This window comes from Scyliorhinus canicula, chromosome 9, assembly GCF_902713615.1.
Source record: "Scyliorhinus canicula chromosome 9, sScyCan1.1, whole genome shotgun sequence".
NCBI classification, from domain to species: domain Eukaryota; kingdom Metazoa; phylum Chordata; class Chondrichthyes; order Carcharhiniformes; family Scyliorhinidae; genus Scyliorhinus; species Scyliorhinus canicula.
In genome coordinates, this window is record NC_052154.1 from 68,356,306 (window position 1) to 68,376,293 (window position 19,988).

At 47.4% G+C, this 19,988-nt stretch overlaps 1 protein-coding gene across 4 annotated transcripts in view; it reads right to left on the reverse strand.

Moving 5' to 3' along the window:
* Positions 1-19,988, reverse strand: part of fhod1 (formin homology 2 domain containing 1) — a 483,544-nt gene that overhangs the window by 19,838 nt on the left and 443,718 nt on the right. For all 4 annotated transcript variants that reach the window (XM_038806848.1, XM_038806847.1, XM_038806846.1 and 1 more), the window contains 4 exons: positions 19,473-19,592; positions 19,213-19,374; positions 17,368-17,558; positions 13,069-13,261 (listed from right to left, as the gene is read on the reverse strand). In XM_038806848.1, coding sequence (XP_038662776.1) covers positions 13,069-13,261; positions 17,368-17,558; positions 19,213-19,374; positions 19,473-19,592 — 666 coding nt within the window. The remainder of the gene's footprint in view (positions 1-13,068; positions 13,262-17,367; positions 17,559-19,212; positions 19,375-19,472; positions 19,593-19,988) is intronic.

Here is a 19,988-nt window from a genome sequence, read left to right on the forward strand (position 1 = left end):
CCAGTACCGTCTCCACCTGACGTCAGTGTGCTGTCCTAGTACCGTCTCCCCCTGACGTCAGTGCGCTGTCCCAGTATCGTCTCCCCCTGACGTCAGCGCGCTGTCCCAGTACCGTCTCCACCTGACGTCAGCGCGCTGTCCCAGTACCGTCTCCCCTGACGTCAGCGCGCTGTCCCAGTACCGTCTCCACCTGACGTCAGCGCGCTGTCCCAGTACCGTCTCCTCCTGACATCAGCGCGCTGTCCTAGTACCGTCTCCCCCTGACGTCAGCGCACTGTCCCAGTACCGTCTCCACCTGACGTCAGTGCGCTGTCCCAGTACCATCTCCTCCTGACGTCAGTGCGCTGTCCCAGTACCATCTCCTCCTGACGTCAGCTCGCTGTATTAGTACCGTCTCCCCCTGACGTCAGTGCGCTGTCCCAGTACCGTCTCCCCCTGACGTCAGCGCGCTGTCCCAGTACCGTCTCCCCCTGACGTCAGCGCGCTGTCCCAGTACCGTCTCCCCCTGACGTCAGCGCGCTGTCCCAGTACCGTCTCCCCCTGACGTCAGCGCGCTGTCCCAGTACCGTCTCCCCCTGACGTCAGCGCGCTGTCCCAGTACCGTCTCCACCTGACGTCAGCGCGCTGTCCCAGTACCGTCTCCCCCTGACGTCAGTGCGCTGTCCCAGTACCGTCTCCCCCTGACGTCAGCGCGCTGTCCCAGTACCGTCTCCACCTGACGTCAGCGCGCTGTCCCAGTACCGTCTCCTCCTGACATCAGCGCGCTGTCCTAGTACCGTCTCCCCCTGACGTCAGCGCACTGTCCCAGTACCGTCTCCACCTGACGTCAGTGCGCTGTCCCAGTACCATCTCCTCCTGACGTCAGTGCGCTGTCCCAGTACCATCCCCTCCTGACGTCAGCTCGCTGTATTAGTACCGTCTCCCCCTGACGTCAGTGCGCTGTCCCAGTACCGTCTCCACCTGACGTCAGCGCGCTGTCCCAGTACCGTCTCCACCTGACGTCAGCGCGCTGTCCCAGTACCGTCTCCCCCTGACGTCAGCGCGCTGTCCCAGTACCGTCTCCCCCTGACGTCAGCGCGCTGTCCCAGTACCGTCTCCCCCTGACGTCAGCGCGCTGTCCCAGTACCGTCTCCACCTGACGTCAGCGCGCTGTCCCAGTACCGTCTCCCCCTGACGTCAGTGCGCTGTCCCAGTACCGTCTCCCCCTGACGTCAGCTCGCTGTCCCAGTACCATCTCCTCCTGACGTCAGCGCGTTGTCCCAGTACCGTCTCCCCCTGACGTCAGTGCGCTGTCCCAGTACCATCTCCTCCTGACGTCAACTCGCTGTCCTAGTACCGTCTCCCCCTGACGTCAGGTCGCTGTCCCAGTACCGTCTCCCCCTGACGTCAGTGCGCTGTCCCAGTACCATCTCCTCCTGACGTCAGCTCGCTGTCCTAGTACCGTCTCCCCCTGACGTCAGTGCGCTGTCCCAGTATCGTCTCCCCCTGACGTCAGCGCGCTGTCCCAGTACCGTCTCCACCTGACGTCAGTGCGCTGTCCTAGTACCGTCTCCCCCTGACGTCAGTGCGCTGTCCCAGTATCGTCTCCCCCTGACGTCAGCGCGCTGTCCCAGTACCGTCTCCACCTGACGTCAGCGCGCTGTCCCAGTACCGTCTCCACCTGACGTCAGCGCGCTGTCCCAGTACCGTCTCCCCCTGACGTCAGCGCGCTGTCCCAGTACCGTCTCCACCTGACGTCAGCGCGCTGTCCCAGTACCGTCTCCTCCTGACATCAGCGCGCTGTCCTAGTACCGTCTCCCCCTGACGTCAGCGCACTGTCCCAGTACCGTCTCCCCCTGACGTCAGTGCGCTGTCCCAGTATCGTCTCCCCCTGACATCAGCGCGCTGTCCCAGTACCGTCTCCACCTGACGTCAGTGCGCTGTCCCAGTACCATCTCCTCCTGACGTCAGTGCGCTGTCCCAGTACCATCTCCTCCTGACGTCAGCTCGCTGTCCTAGTACCGTCTCCCCCTGACGTCAGTGCGCTGTCCCAGTACCGTCTCCCCCTGACGTCAGCGCGCTGTCCCAGTACCGTCTCCCCCTGACGTCAGCGCGCTGTCCCAGTACCGTCTCCCCCTGACGTCAGCGCGCTGTCCCAGTACCGTCTCCACCTGACGTCAGCGCGCTGTCCCAGTACCGTCTCCACCTGACGTCAGCGCGCTGTCCCAGTACCGTCTCCCCCTGACGTCAGCGCGCTGTCCCAGTACCGTCTCCCCCTGACGTCAGCGCGCTGTCCCAGTACCGTCTCCCCCTGACGTCAGCGCGCTGTCCCAGTACCGTCTCCACCTGACGTCAGCGCGCTGTCCCAGTACCGTCTCCCCCTGACGTCAGCGCGTTGTCCCAGTACCGTCTCCACCTGACGTCAGCGCGCTGTCCCAGTACCATCTCCTCCTGACGTCAGCGCGTTGTCCCAGTACCGTCTCCCCCTGACGTCAGCGCGCTGTCCCAGTACCGTCTCCACCTGACGTCAGCGCTCTGTCCCAGTACCGTCTCCACCTGACGTCAGCGCGCTGTCCCAGTACCCTCTCCTCCTTACATAACCATGTTGTCCCAGGACAAAATTTCTTTTTAAAAACGGCAGAGTCTTCGCAGCAGAAGTGGTGAGAGTGAGCAGGTGACGCGCCCAGCATCTACACTGACATCACGCGATCCGTGTCTTGGCCGCAAAATTATGGGGGAGAGATTGCTCCATTTTGTAGCTGCCAGCAAGCAAGCAACAGGAATATGTGAAGAACTAAAGATGGATCACCGTTTGTAATAAGGAAGAGAGGGCCAGAGACACAAACAGGCCAGGACCTCACAACTGAATCAGCTGGAGAGAGCTTCACAGGAGAGTCCACGGCAGGACAAAGCAGTGTTGGTGTGTGCTCCAGGGCCTTCGATGAACAACCCATTAAGAAGCTGAAATCAGGGCAGCACGGTGGCACAGTGGGTTAGCCCTGCAGCCTCACGGCGCCGAGGTCCCAGGTTCGATCCCGGCTCTGGGCCACTGTCTGTGTGGAGTTTGAACATTCTCCCCGTGTTTGCGTGGGTTTCACCCCCACAACACAAAGATGTGCAGGTTAGGTGATTGGCCATGCTAAATTGCCCCTAAATTGGAAAAAATTAATTGGGTACTCTAAATTTAAAAAAAAAAGCTGAAATCAGAAACAAAGCAGTTTGAAGATCTTGAGGTATGACTTTATTAATTGTGCCAATGCAAATCAGGATTCAAAGCCCATGTGCGTTATGCACAGGGAAGTACTGGCAAATGAAAGATTAAACCCTCAAAACTTCAGAAGCATTTAAAGACAAAGCATGGTGAGTTCAAGGACAAACCTCTTGACTTTTTTTCAAAGGATTCAGCGAGAACTTAAATTATCAGCTGAAGCCCTTAACAGAAATGTAACATTGAAAGACAAAGTAAGTGAAATCATGAGGACCAATTAGGCTCAACTGTCGCATTAAAGGTAAACAAAACTGGTGGGTCATGAAGGCCGGCCGGCTTGGGTCACAAAGGTTGGCTGGCCTGTGTGTGTCTTGAAGGATGGCCGGTTGGTTAAAATGGGTCCTGGGCAAAAATGTTTGGAAAAATACTGCGCTAGGGGACATGACCCAGTTCCAGGCGGATCTTGTTGAGTCGCTGCAGGACATATCCCGGTCTCAGATGGGAATGGCCGAGGTGCTGTGGAGCTTGTCCCAGTTGCAGGTGGGCATTGCCGAGGAGCTGTAGAGCGTGGCCCGGTCACTGAGGAACGTGTCCCAGTCGCTGAGGAGCATCGCCGATGGAGTCAACCCCATGGTGCAGACATTGGGCAGCCGTCAGAGGCTGGCAGGGCCAGATGACGTAGGGGCAGCCGGGGTTCAATCCAGCTGCCCCTCCATTCAGAGGTGAACCCCAGGACGCACGGGTACTGACCGGAGTGCTGGGTGACAACCTGGACCCATCTTATGGACCCAACTGACAATGCTGTGAGATCGCAGCACATGGGACAGGGTGGCTTGCCTGTGCATGTGCCACTGGCAAGTGCGCTGGGCTGTCAGACCCGAGAGGCTCTAGAGGACAACTGACATCGAAGGCTATGGGGCGTGGTGAGCAGCTGCCTGCCTCCACCTCCGATGTGCATCCTGGCGATACACCTGGACAGAATGGTAGAGTACTGAAGGCCAAGCACGTCAAGGATCACTGAGAGGGCGGGGGGGGGGGGGGGGGGGGGGGGGGGGGGGGGGGGGGGGCACCATTGGGAGAGTGAGGCAGTGATGTACACTTGTCTGAGAAAAATTAATAAACTGCCATCACAACCAGTATGTCACCTCTGGCTCTTTGTTCCCCAATGCTGGCCAACCACCAATCCCATGCCCATCCCCCCAGACATAGGGTCTTGGTTTCCCTCCCATTCACTCACCCTACCCGACACGCCCTGCTCACGCACACCCGGCCACATCGGAGAGGTGACTCTGCTCACCAGACCGCACATCCTGCATCCCAGACACCCGAACAGAATGTTGCCATACCCCGGCCGCGGACAAGTGCCCGGGGCTGGGACCCATCCCCTGGGTGTTCGGAGGTTGGCTGCTGCGTCTGTGGTGCTGCCGCCCACAGGATTCAAGCACAGTGCCCATGCATCAAGGTTAAATTGAGATGCTAGGCAATGAGGCCAATATGCTACATGGCGCCCTCACATCCAAGGGGGATCCACTTGGGATGTGTGAAATGCTCACTTAACCACGATTGCCAATTCGCTGTTAGCAATGGCCTTCAGTCGCATGGCCAGATGTCTCCGCAGTCTCTGGGAGTTCTGGGTGGTCGGCGAGGCAGACAGGCAGGACTAGGGTCGCCACCAGAACAGGTACACACAAACCAGGGGTTTGCATGGAGGACCTGCGCATGGTTGCACCCCCCCCCCCCCCCCACCCCACTCAAGCCCCGATACCCCCAAGGCGGTCCACCCCGACCGGGCTGCACCCCTTCTGTGGGCTGCACCCCCTCTGTGGGCCCTCCCCCCTCTGTGGGCCCCCCTCCCCCCTCTCCGAGCACAGGGGCAGCAAGCCCAGTGTTCCCGGGCTCATTGACGGGTAGCGAATATGGCTACTCACAACCTAAGGTCCCCGCAGCAGCCCTTCCACCAGGTCTATGTGTTTAAAAAGGAGTATGAAAAGGAGCCAGCATGACCACTTGCTGGAGAGGCCGCTGGATTACAGGAGGCCGTTGGATATGGGGTGGCTCCCGTTAGTTGTACGGAAATAGGGGCTTAAGTGGTGATTATTGTTTTCTCGCTACGCTACGGCAAGATCCCAATTTCACCTAGGTGACGGGCTGGTTGCATCATAAATAATAAGGCGCTGGCATGTTCTCGTTTCCGGTCTCTCCCAATATTCACCGGCCTTGTGCACTCTCGCTCGAGCGCAATAAGGCCATTGAATCGCGTCCTTTATATGATTGCTTTAGTTTTTAACCAATCATGGTTTGTTATCTGCTTTATTCTCTGGATTGTAATGCTCCCACAAAAAATTTAAGGTGAACTATAATCAACTGTATATTTGTAATGGAAGGGGTTTGTCAAACAGTGATTTATTGTTCCTTGAGATTTGTTACAGGATTTGTGCATGTTTCTCACATGTAATTGCACTAGAATTGGGTATGTACCTATTTCCTAGAGATAGGAAATATTTTAACAGTTTGATAATTTGTAAGTGCAGATGGATAATGCTTGCACAAAATTGAGTCAATAAAAATGTTGCTCAAGCATGTAACTTTGAACTAGTTTGACAGAGCACAGTGTTGTATCCAATCTTGTGCGTGGATGACTGCAGTATTCATTCAGAAAAAGAAAATAGAACCAATTCAGCGATACAACAACATTTTCAAAGTTATTTTTACTCCCTACTTTAGCAAAGTAGAAGCATGTCTCCAGCTTTAGTTCACCCTTCTTTTCCGAATAAGTCTAAGTTGAGAAGTTATTTTATGGACCGGGAGATGGAAAGGCCCACAAATTGAGAAGCCTTAATGAATGACCAAAGTTACGGCTATTGATTGTTAATTTCAATGCTAACTCATTTAAAATGAATGAGTTTGTGTTGATCGCAAGGTAGTGACGAGGCAATGTCGAACTTGGCTTTTAACAGCTTGTCGATTATTGAAGTCGGGAGGGTTGAGGGAGGTATGGAGATGAATATTTACAGGTTCTGGGAAAGAATATTTTACTGTTCTTGATTGCAACTGAGGATAATGAAGGTGGAGGACAGTACCTGTGAAAATTTGGAGGTACAAGTGAAGAAAGTTCAGAGAACTACTGAAAGAGATTTTTTTTAAAAAGAGAGCCTAGAAAGGTCCCTAGAAAGGGAAGACAGATTCTGAGTTATTTAATGACCAACCTTCTCATTTACCAATCCAGAGGATGGGAGGGGTGTTGGGAGGAATAATCATGTGCTAGAGAATGTAGCACTTACAAAAACATTTCTAAGTTATTACATGGAAAAATAAATTAGCGTGAAAAATTACATTCCATTTTGCTGGAGTTAGTGAGTAATGGATATCTGTGTGATGAGGTCAAAAGTTTTACCATGGGGCAGCACGGTGGCGCAGTGGGTTAGCACTGTTGCCTCACGGCGCCAAGGTCCCAGGTTCGATCCCGGCTCTGGGTCACTGTTCGTGTGGAGTTTGCACATTCTCCCTGTGTTTGCGTGGGTTTCGCCCCCTACAACCCAAAGATGTGCAGGGTAGGTAGATTGGCCATGCTAAATTGCCCCTTAATTGGAAAAAAATTAATTGGTTATTCTAAATTTATAAAAGACAAAAAAAGTTTTACTATGCGAGGTCAAAGGACTACCTTGAAACGAGTCAAAGGTCATGATTCAGGAGCAGCAACGACCATTTTCCAGCTCATAATACAAGAAACTGCTTCCATTGCTCTCCAGAGCAGACAGGAACAGCTTTCAGCAGTTACTACTGCTTATGTAGCTTCTGAATGATATAGCAGTGGTCGCCATAGTATTTCAGTCACTTGCTGAAATTAAGCATGATGAATTAAGCATCCAGTCCTTGACACTGGCAGCTGTATCAACTCAACAGATTTTAGAAAACACAAAAAAAGATTTCACCGAAAATTTGTTAACTGGAGCGGGTTTAAAAAGTAAGCATGATAAATAATTATTAGCACATCCATTGCTTTAATTAGATGACCATACCGATAGCCTTAATGCATTCAACTGGGATGTAATTGCAATGCAATTTACGTGACTTCCTTCGCAAATTAATCTTAATTTCTGTGGAAGACTTGGCACTGAGAGTGGACACTTATCTCAAACTAATTTGCTCTGATCTTTTATGTTTTTGTTACAAAATAATGGGTGGACCTCGTTCATGTTGCTTTGGTTTCCAGTTGTTTTGTCTCAGTTCCCTCGAATCCTCCTTGGTGCTATTCCAAGGAATATTTCAGACATCACCGCGGTCCTATACCTAAACCAACATTGGCACATAGAGAGTTCAGAGGTTCAATTTTGATCGTGTCTGGGGAGAAAGGAAGCTTGGACTCCAGTCATGACATTGCCAGCCAGGCTCGAATCGCAGAATTTGTAATTATTACATGTTCCTGTGGCACTAACTTGCCTTTCACTCAATTTTCATCTTACCAAGACATTATAATCTGATAAGGTAACCCTGGCCTCTTGAATATATACTCAAGCCCTCAAGAGAGGAAATACAAGCCCATAATTCACCACTTAGAAGCTCACTTTGATCTACAGTGCCAAGCTACTATGTAGACCTCTGCTGTGCACATCCAGAATGTCAGTGGTACTTGGAGATTTTCCGAGATGACCTCATACAAACCATGAGGCCAATGGCCATAGAAACATAAACTTGCACAGGTCAGCCTCCCGCATTGCACATTCATTCCTTTCAAGTGCTGTTTGATTACAAACTTTCCAAGAACTCGTCAAGCGTGTCAACTACAGTGATTCAATTCATTACAGTTAGTGATAGCTGAACTGACTTTCCAAAATGGAAAAAGGTTCCTCAGATAGTAAAATCGATGCTAATATTTTCCATTTGAATCATAGTAGATTGCACAACATATCGCAATATCTCTTTATTCCCAATCTAACTGGGCTACAATACAGACCATATTTTTTAAAAACTCAAAAGAAAAATTCATGCAATTTATTACAAAACGATTTTACATTTCAAAACCCAGAGTTTGTGCATCTATATTGCATACACCTGACCACCTGGACTTAGGCCTTCAACCTACCTGACAATATTTTGCAGAGATTCTTCCAGTATGTTTAGGTTTACTGTCTCAAGGATTAGCCTTGAAACATCTAGGGCGAGAAGAATTTCTACAAGGTTCCGAAGAAATAATACAGGAGTTGTTTTGAAACAATAACCCATGTTGTCCCGACACAAGGTTTTCATTGTCGTACAGCAAAGCTCACATGCCTTAAATGAATTTAAATCCATAAATTGATTACAGCTCAGGAGACAACCATTTGCCTTGTCCTGTTTATGTTAGCTCTCTGCAAGAGCACCACAGCTAGTCCCACTCCTAACCTTTGATAAAGAGTCATCGGACTTGAATCATTAGCTCTTTTCTCTCCCTACACATGCTGCCAGACCTTATGAGATTTTCCAGCATTTTCTCTTTCATTCCACTCCCCACTCTTTTGCCAATCACCTTAAATTGTTCTGGTTCTTTACCCTTCCGCCACCAACAGGAACAATTTCTTCCCATCTACTCTGTCTAGACTCCTCATGATATTGAATAACTCCATCAAACCGGGCGGCACAGTGGTTAGCACTGCAGCCTCACGGTGGCGGGGACCCAGGTTCAATCCCAGCCCTGGGTCACTGTCCGTGTGGAGTTTGCATATTCTCCCCCTGTCTGCTTGGGTCTCAACCCTACAACCCAAAGTTGTGCAGGGTAGGTGAATTGGCCATGCTAAATTGCCCCTTAATTGGAAAAAAATAATTGGGTACTCTAAATTTATAAAATAAACTCTGTCAAACATCCTCTTTTCCAAGGAGACACTCCTAACTTCTCCAATCTAACAATATAACTGAAGTTCCTTATCCCAGGAAGAAAATCTTGCAAATTCTTTCTGCATCTTTCCATTATCTTTCTGCACCTTTCCATCATCCTCACATTCTTTCTAAAGTGTAGTGCCCAGATTTGTTTTTTCATTTTTTAAATTCATTTACAGGATGTGGGCATCGCTGGTTAGGCCAGCATTTATTGCCCATCCCTAGTTGCCCTTCAGAAGGTGGTGGTGAGTTGCCTTCTTAAACTACTGCAGTCCTTCAGGTGTAGGTACACCCACTGTGTTGTTAGGGAGGGAGTTCCAGGATGTTTCCCCAGCGACAGTGAAGGAAGAGCGATATATTTCCAAGTCAGGGTGGTGAGTGACTTAGAGGGGTGGAGTTCCCAGGTATTTGCTGCTCTTGTCCTTCTAGATGGTATGGTGGTGGGTTTGAAAGGTGTTGTCTAAGGAATCTTGGTGGGTTACTGCAGTGCATCTTGTAGATGGCACACATGGCTGCTACTGTTCGTTGGTGGTGGAGGGTTTGAATGTTTGTAGAAGGGTGAGCAATCACTGCTTTTTCCTGGATGGTGTCAAACTTTTTGAGTTGTTGGAGCTGCACTCATCCAGGCAAGTGGAGAGTATTCCGTTACACCCCTGACTTGTGCCTTGTAGATGGTGGACAGGCTTTGCAGTTACTCATCGTAGGACCCGTAGTCTTTGACCTGCCCTGGTAGCCACAGTATTAATGTGGCTAGTCCAGTTCAGTTTCAGATCAATGGTAACCCCAGAATGTTGGTTGTGGGGGATTCAACAATGGTAATGCCATTGAATGTCAAGGGGTGGTGGTTAGATCCTCTCTTGTAGATGGTCATTGATTGGCACTTGTGTGTGTGCAAACGTAACTTGCCACTTGTCAGCCCAAGCCTGGATATTATTCAGGTCTTGCTACATTTAGACATGGACTGCTTCATTATCTGAGGAGTCGTGAACATTGTGCAGTAATCCGCAAACATCCGCACTTCTGACCTTATGATGGAAGGGAGGTAATTGTTGAAGCAGTTGAAGATGGTTGGGCCTAGGACACTACCCTGAGGAACTACCCCGAGTGATGTCCTGCAGATGAGATGATTGACCTCCAACCACCACAATCATCTTCCTTTGTGCTAGACATAATTCCAACCGGCGGAGAGGTTTCAACCTGATACCCATTGTCTCCAGTTTAGCTAGGGCTCCTTGATGCCACACTCGGTCAAATACTGCCTTGATGTCAAAGGCAGTGACTTTCACCTTACCTCTGGCATTCAACTCTTGTCCATGTTTGAATCAATGCTGTAATGAGGTCAAGAGCTGAGTGACCTTGGCGAAACCCAAACTGAGCATCCGTGAGCAGGTTATTGCTGAGTAAGTGCCACTTGATAGCACTGTAGATGACTCCTTCCATCACTTTGCTGATGTTGGAGTGTAGACTGATAGGGTGGTAATTGACTGGGTCGGATTTGTCCTGTTTCTTGTGTACAGGACACACCTGGGTAACTTTCCACATTGCCAGATAGATGCCAGTGTTGTAGCTGTACTGGAACAGCTTGGCTAGGGGTGCGGCAAGTTCTGGAGCACAACTCTTCAGTACTATTGCTGGGATATTGCCAGGTCCCATAGCCTTTGCAGCATGCAATGCCTTCAGCCATTTCTTGATATCACGTGGAGTGAATCGTATTGGTTGAATTTGGACATCTGTGATGCTGGGGTTCTCCGTAGAAAACCGAGATTTCGACTTGGGTCACTGTCTGTGTGGAGTCTGTACATCCTCCCTGTGTGTGCGTGGATTTCCTCCGGGTGCTCCGGTTTCCTCCCACAGTCCAAATATGTGCAGGTTGGGTGGATTGGCCATGATAAATTGCCCTTAGTGTCCAAAATTCTATGATTAACCTAGGACAAAAGTTCGGCACAACATCGTGGGCCGAAGGGCCTGTTCAGTGCTGTATTTCTCTATAAAATCCACTCAGCACTTCTTCTCTTTTCCACATATGATCTGAGCTCCTCCATCATTGAGGATGGGGATATTTGTGGAGCCCCCTCCTCCAGTGAGGTTTTCAATTGTCCACCACCATTCACGGCTTGATGTGGCAGGACTGCAGAGCTTAAGACATGATGCGTTGATTGTGGAATTGCTTAGGTCTGTCTATTACTTGCTGCTTATGCTGTTTGGCACACAAGTAGTCCTGTGTTGTAGCTTCACCAGGTCGACACCTAATTTTTCAGTATGCCTGGTGTTGCGCCTGGCATGCTCTCCTGCACTCTTCATTGAACCAGGGTTGATCCCCTGGCTTGCTGGTAATGGTAGAGTGAGGGATATGCCGATTCATGAGGTCGCAGATTGTAGTTGAATACAATTCTGCTGCTGATGGCCCACAGCTCCTCATGGATGCCCAGTCTTGAGTTGCTATATCTGTTTGAAGTCTATTCCCATTTAGCACGATGGCAGTGCCACACAACATGATGGAGGGTATCCTCAATGTGAAGGTGGGACTTTTTCTCCAAAAGGGCTGTGTGGTGGTCACTACTACAGATATTGTCATGAACAGATACATCTGTAGCAGGTAGATTGGCGAGGAGGAGGTCAAATATGTTTTTCCCTCTTGTTGGTTCCTTCATCACCTGCTGAAATCCCTGTCTGGCAACTATGTCCTTGAGGAACCGGCCAGCTGGATCTGTGATGGTACTATCGAGCCACTCTTGCTAATGGACAATGACGTCCCCCACACAGAGCATATTCCGCACTCTTGCCATCCTCAATGCTTCCTCCAAGTGGTGTTCAACATGGAGGATTACGGATTCATCAGCTAATGGTGGCCGGTACATGGTAATCAGCAGGAGCTTTCCTTGTCCATGTTTAACGATGGGACATCATGGGGTCCAGAGTTGATGTTGAGGACACCCAGGGCAACTCCCTCCCAACTGTATACCACCATGCCACACCACCTCTGCTGGGTCTGTCCTGCTGGTGAGACAGGACATACCCAGGAATGGTCATAGTGGTGTCTGGGACATTGTCTGTAATGTATGATTCTGGGATTATGACTATGTCAGGCTGTTGCTCAACTAGTCTATGAGACAGCTCTCCCAACTTTGATACAAGCCCCCAGATGTTAGTAAGGAGGACTTTGCAGAGTCGGCAGGGCTGGGTTTGCCGTTGTCATTTCCGGTGCCTGGTTCGATGCTGGGTGATCTGTCCAGTTTCATTCTTTTTTTTTGTGTTTTCGTAGCAGTTGAATGCAACTGAGTGGCTTGCTCGGCCATTTCAGAGGATATTTAAGAGTTAACCACATTGCTGAAGACAATATTCCAGCTAAAGCTGAACTGGTGGTTTATAAAGGTTCATTGGAAAAAAAAAATCATTCATGGGATGTGAGCGTCGCTGGCTGGATCAGCCTTTGTTGTCCTAATTGCCTTTGAAACAAGTGGCTTGCTAGGCTCTTTCAGAGGGCTCCCTTGCTTGTCTACCCTATGCCTGTCCATACTTATGAAGCCCAGGTCCCACGTGCTTAATTCCTTCTCAACCTGCCCTGTATCGGGGACTTCGGAGGTGAGCCACTTACCGCAGAATACATAACCTCTGGCTTGCACTTACGTGACTGGTCCATTTGAGTTTCTGGTTAATGACAAGACCGTCAGGATGTTGATAGTGGGAGACTCATCAGTCTGATGTTGTTGAGGCCCCATGTCCAATATCAATAAGCATCCAATATATTCGTCCCAACATGGAGACTGAATTTGTCTCAACTCGACATACCAGTTTCCAGCATTTACACGACTAAATCAGTTGTCTTAGCCCAGCGGCAAACTGAGACTCATGAATAACTGGGGAGCAAACATCCTGCCATGTGCTAGCATTTTCTTCAATGGGTGAAAAATCTAACCCGTCAAATATGCATTGCAGGCAACAATGCTAAGTTATAATAAAATGGCATTCGTTTGCATATGCCTTTGCATTTTTGGTGAGAGAAAGTTAATCCTGTTAAACAATCATACCTCTGTAATCATTTTGCCCCTCGTCTTGTTCCGCTCTCGATATGCTGCCCGTTTCTGTTTCTGCTGCAGGACCCGTTCTCTGGTGGTTCGATATTCCAGTGCAAACTCGCTAATTATTTTACAGAACCTGGTAATCCTCAGCTCGCGGGCAGTGTTAGAAGGATGACCCAGGTACAACAGAAAAGAATGGAACCTGCAAGAAATGGTTAAGTGTATTAGGGATTTCTGACAAAAATAGCTGATTCGGCAAAGATATTTCCATCACTTTTCAACTTAGTCATTGTGGTGATGGGCAAATGGGACCTCGTGGGCTGCAGGCAAAGTGGTTTTTGCTTTCAGTAATTAAGGATAAACGTAGCAGCATTCCCAGGTCAAATTCCTCCACCAGAGTGCACCAAAGCACAAGAATACATCCTGTGCTGGTGCTGCTCTCTTCGACTGGTTTGAGAGTACTGCTGATTAGGTGGAGCGTGTGTGCCAGGGCCAAGAACCTTTACTGACAGACAATGGCTCAACAACACACGATGACCTGTAAGAGAGTTGCCTATCACAAGTTGCTTTATTTTAATTTTTTTTTTTTTTTAAAAAGAGTACCCAATTATTTTTTTTCCCCCCAATTAAGTGGCAATTTATTGTGACCAATTCACCTGCCCTGCACACCTTTGGGTTGTGGGGGTGAGGCTCACACAGACACAGAGAGAATGTGCAAACTTCACAAGGACAGTGAGCCGGGGCCGGGATAGAACCCGGGTCCTCGGCGCCGTGAAGCAGCAGTGCTAACCACTGCGTCATTGTGCCATCCTCACAAGTTGCTTTATGTAAAGCATTGGCCCTTACCGAGTCTAATCCTTAAATTGCTGACAATTCCAAACAATTATGTGATCTCTGGGCTATCGATTTTTTTTTGTTGAAAAGCTGCTTTTATCGAATGCTGTTAGGGGCTTTTCACAGTAATTTCATTGAAGTGTTAATGTAAGCCTACTTGTGACAATAAAGAGTATTATTATTATTAATATTATTATAAACTCCACTAACATTTTGAACACTTTGTTGTGGGGGGAAATAGAGAGAAAAACAGGGGGAAATAGAGTGAAAAAAAAGTTGAGGGTTGTTAATACTGGCAAATAGAACACTTCTTTTTTGCATTCAGACAATTTTCATCTGCATATTTTCCCTTGATGAGACACCTACTCTCAACACACTGCTCCAACCTTGGGACAATCTGGTGTTTCCCCTTTACCCACACCAGCCATCTATGGGGACTTTGAGTGAAGTTGTGAATTTAGTGCCAATTGTACCAAAATTAGTGCCCGAGGGGGTCAATCAGTCTAGGAGGAGGGCTGAGCCTACTGAGGGACTCTTATAAACCGCAGAGGGAGATGTTTTTCATCCTGTGTGACTGGTCTGGATTTTTTGCCATCTATTCATTGAAATACCCTCCCACCAAAAGTTTAAAACTTACTCTTCATCGTGGAGGAATTGGTTCCTCAAACAATTCTACCTCCTTCCTGCAATTTTTGTTTCTTATTCAGCCATGATTTACCTTATGGCTGACAGAGTGGGCACAGAATGATCACAAGTGGTCTCTGGAACTGACCACTCGGAGGCATCAGGAAGCCTCCAGAGATGACTGGGAGGCAATGAAACCTCTTAGTTAGCTAATCTCAGAACCCGAGAAAACCAGGCCCATTTCCGCCTGTCCCCACCCCACAGCACTGATTGTTAGTGCAGTAATGTTCAATACAAATACATGATTCGTAAAAAGGTATTCTGCTGCCCCAAAGATGAATTGGAGTCTCTATCCGGCTCACTGCGAGATGCAAATAGAACATAGAACAGTACAGCACAGAACAGGCCCTTCGGCCCTCAATGTTGTGCCGAGCAATGATCACCCTACTCAAACCCACGTATCCACCCTATACCCGTATACCCTATGCCCGTAACCCAACAACCCCCCCCCCCCCCCCCCCCCCCCCCCCCCTAACCTTACTTTTTACACTACGGGCAATTTAGCATGGCCAATAATGCGATGGAACCTCTTTCGAGAAGGAGTGTGAAAAAGATGGCTTTAGAGCAAGTTTTCTGTTGAGCCTGGAATGTTCTGATGAATTTGTTGAATGGACACTGTCCTGAAACATCCTTTACTTCCCTGGAACCTTATTATGCTAGATATTTTCTTTTTTTAAATTCAATCGCAGGATGAGAGTTTCATTATCAAGACCAGCATTTATTGCCCATACTTAATTATCCTAAAGAATGTGATGGGGAGCCACCTTCTTGAATACAACAGAGTTGCCTTCTAGTCCATTAGAGGGGACATAGCTAAGATTCTTGGTTCACAGCCCGACCAGACATGATGGTGCCTTTTCTTCCTCAGGCATAAGATGTTTTTTCACGATAATTCAGTAGTTTCAAGGTGCCCCATTTCTGGGTCTAATTTTTTGTTTTAGATTTTTGAATTAATTGAATTTGAATTTCATAGCTGCCGTAGTGGGATTTGAACTCTAATCTCCAGATCATTAGCCCAGGCCTCTGGATTACTAATCCAGCAACATTACCACTTTGCTAATGTAGCCCCACATATTCTCCACTCCTCTCCTGATTGCGTTGATTCTTTGCTGGGCTAGTTTCACAGTGCTGGTTGTCTTCCAATGGTTCACTTAAATTACAATTCTCTACAGGGAGTATCAGTGGGCTGTTCAACCTTGGAATCATCACAGCTGCAGTTCCAGTTTAAATTGTGACCATTAATCAAGGGCGTGAACTGTGGCTGATTCTCTGTTCCCCATCTAAGTAATGCTTTATTAATTTTAGCGTCTGAATACCACTCAGACCAGGATCAGCTGACTGTGTACATTAGGAATGTCCGCTCTGCTCTGCATGGTGCAGTTACTCAGCCAGTGCTTGATATTTGTTGCTAAATGATTAGAAGGGAACATTTCAGGGCCTGCGGTACAGTTTCTGATCCACGTTCAATACAATAGAAGACAGCAGCAGGTTTTCCTCTGCTTTCTATAACTGTTGTACAGAGAGATAGGCAGAGTGAGAGAGAGAGGCAGCGTGACAGAGTGAGAATGAAAGAAAGTGAGAGCGTGCGTGTGAGAGTACGTGAGGGTGAGAGCGCGAGTGTGTGACTGTGAGAATAAGAGAGTCAGCGAGAGACAGATCGAAGCTGGATTTGCCAGCTCCGCTGGAGCGGATGCGGCAAAAATATTAAAATCTCTGTTGACTTTGGTAACATACTCAAACCAAAATCAGGCACTTTTCCCACACGCAAGGTAGTAGAAATGTAGAACCATCCGCCCTGGAAAATATGGATCCTGGGTCAATTCGAATTTTCAAGACTGAGTTCAATAGATTTTGTTTTAAAGAGGTAAGGGCATTAACAGATATGGAGCAAAGGTGGGATAATAGAGATTAAATCGAGCATACATAGAAACACAGAAGCAGGAGGAGGCCATTCAACCCTGCTCCACCATTCATTATGACCATGGCTGATCACCAAGTTCAATATCCTGATCCAGCCTTCCCGCCACCCCAGATCCCTTGATCCTTTTAACCCCAAGAGCGATATCTAATTCCTTCTTGAAATTACACAACGTTTTGTCCTCAACTACGTGAATTCCACAGATTCGTCACTCTCTGGTGAAGACATTTCTCCCTACCTTAGTGCTAAAAGATTTACCCCTTATCCTCAAACTATGACCCCTAGTTCTGGACTCTCCTAGCATCGGGAATATTCTTTCCTACCATCGGGAATATTCAATCTGAATCTATCCTGTTAGAATTTTAATAAGTTTCTATGAGATCCCCTTTCATTCTTCTAAACTCCAACTTCTAAACTGTAACAGATTATATGACCGTCCCACCACCTCGGGGATCAGCCTGGTAAACCTTCGCTGCACTCCCTCCACAACAAGAACATCCTTCCTCACACCAAAACTGCGCACAATACGCCAAGTGTGGCCTCACCAATTCCCTATACTATTGCAGTAAAACATCCCATATTCCTATACTTATGATGTGATATGATTTAATTGAGGTGCAGAACCGAGGAGCTGAATGACCTATTCCTAATGTTTCTAGGCTGTTCTGATGTTGATTGTAGCAGGAAGAAAGAAAACAGGCCAAAACAGAAGCAATTCGTGGATAAACACTTGGATGCCAGTTCATTTTAGGGTTACTGGGTATATTTATAGAATGTGTTTTCATTTTCAACAGGATTCTCACCAATGTACTTTTTTTTTTAAATCCTAAAACTCCAGGCAAGGAGACAGAACCTCCAGAATGAAGTCTGACCTGTTTATAATTCTACGATGTACCACTTTGAGGATTATGATCCTTTCCGTGCTGTCCTTCAGAAATTCTGTCATTTTGTTTTTTAGAACGAGTTTTGTTTCGTGCTTCGCTATGACCTTCAGATAGTCCCACGAGGATTTGCATTTTCTCTCCAGCTGAACAAGGCTTTCTGCCAGTTGATCGAAGTCAACCTGTAAACACAGACAAGCGGATATATGATGAGAGCAGCCTCGGAACAGTTTCCCATCACAAATGATACCAATACATTTAAAAGCAGGAAGGAAACATTATGGCAGCACCAGTAATGAATTGTAGCAGCTACCGTCAAACGTGGCCCATTGGCCAGAAGAGTTTTCCATTAGATTTATTACATTGTCAGTGTAAACAGAGAAAGCTTTTCAAATCAGTTTGTTCCTGGCACTTGTAAAGGTCCTAAATATAGAGAGCCCAATTTATCACTTATTTCATTTTCTATGAATAACGTGGAAATATAAATTCTACTTTCTGGTAGGACTGTATTCTTGCTGTTTTTGAACCTTGAACCTTGTTTGCTGATCTGCTAAAATTTAAAAAAAACCTTGACGAAATCTTGGACAACAGCTAGCGACTTCCATTAAACTGCATTTTAATATCTGCTCACAGATCTCGAGACAGGAGGGTGATTTTGCTGTATCTCAGGGTTTGAGTTTGACCATTTTGCTGCTTTAGTTCTTCATTATTGCCTTGTCAGGTGCACAGGGATGGTAGGGAACATACCACTTGCCTGCAAGGCCAACTGCAGTAGGCATCACTGATGTGCTGAAAATTGTAACACTGGAACTTGCATCAGGGGCAGTGCAATGCCACCAACAACTTGCATTTACATGGCACTCTCACATACCACAATGCCCTAAGATGCTTCCAAAGGAGCATCATCAGACAATAATGGACATTGAGACAAAGCAGGCGATATTAGGTGACCAGCTGCTTTGTCAAAGAGCTGTCATTAATATTGTCTTAAAAGAAGGACAAAGGACACAGATTGGGCATAGAATTCCATGGCCCGGATTTTCTGGTTCCAGTCCTCGTAGCATATCTCACCTGGACAGCCGCAGGGCAACCTGCCACATGGGGGGGGGGGGGGGGGGGGGGGGGGGGCCTTCGGCAGGACCAGAAGGGCTGCTGGTGGGAAGAGCTGGAAAATTCTGTTCCATGTTTATGATCAAGTTGGCTGAAGGGCACAGTCACCAATGTTAGGGTAAAGGAGATGGTGTCACACAAAAGGTTATGATCACAAGGCGAAGGTGACTGTAAACCAGCTACCATATTGGTGCAGTAGTGGATGTGCTTCTCGGGTGGGGTTAAGCTATTGATGGGAGTAGTGTAGCAGAAACCTCACACTGTACCTAACCTGTATGAATCATTTTCTTGGAATATTTGATGCTACTGGGTACACAAAGCGGAAAATAGCACATTTCTCAACATGGCCATGATCCCACACGCAAATGATGTATACCTTCCTGGTACTTACTTTAGCAGACCTGGTGATTGCTGCAATTTCTGAATACACGTCTGTCGTGTCATATTGTTAGGGTAAAGGAGATGGTGTCACACAAAAGGTTATGATCACAAGGCGAAGGTGACTGTAAACCAGCTACCATATTGGTGCAGTAGTGGATGTGCTTCTCGGGTGGGGTTAAGCTATTGATGGGAGTAGTGTAGCAGAAACCTCACAATGTACCTAACCTGTATGAATCATTTTCTTGGAATATTTGATGCTACTGGGTACACAAAGCGGAAAATAGCACATTTCTCAACATGGCCATGATCCCACACGCAAATGATGTATACCTTCCTGGTACTTACTTTAGCAGACCTGGTGATTGCTGCAATTTCTGAATACACGTCTGTCGTGTCTGGGAAGTTCTCCACTACAAGATTACATGTATGATACAGCAAAGACTGCCTCTGAATGGTATCTTTTACCTCTGACACTTTCTCCAGGTAACTCAGTTCAAATCCTTTGGCCTAGGGGGAAAGCAAGTCCTAAAATGTAAACTTCAATTTGGGAGCTTAAAAGTTTCAAATAGCAATTCCATCACCATGAAACAAGAATGCTTTCTTACACTAGAATTGTTCAGAAAATTCCCAATCGCAAGTAGAGTTGCCAAAAGGGATTTAAAGGTTTTATTCTTTGCAAGCTGTTCCATTCCGAGCTTCAGGTCAAACAGTGGTTCTGCAATTTCCTACAACAAGAATGTAAAACTTTGATTTCAGAAGTTTATATGTGAAGCTTCTTCAGAGTCAATTGTGAAGCGACTTAGTCAGTTAAGTATTAAGCAGGTAATTTGATACATTTAAATGATTTAGCAAATGGATAGATTCACAATCTTGTTGAATTATAGTACTCTACTAAAAGCATAAGGCTGCCAGCAATGAACTTTAAAGTTGCAGATCCAATTGGCAGATCAAAGATCATCATGTTCTATAATGTACTGTGCAAATTCTGAGGTTTGCTAAATAGCACATGCATGTCAATTTAAATATTTAAATGTTCCTCGTAAACAGCAAATAATGATTACAATATACGCTTTTAAGCATCTAAGATTACACAAGTTGCCCATTATCTGTCTAATTGTCTG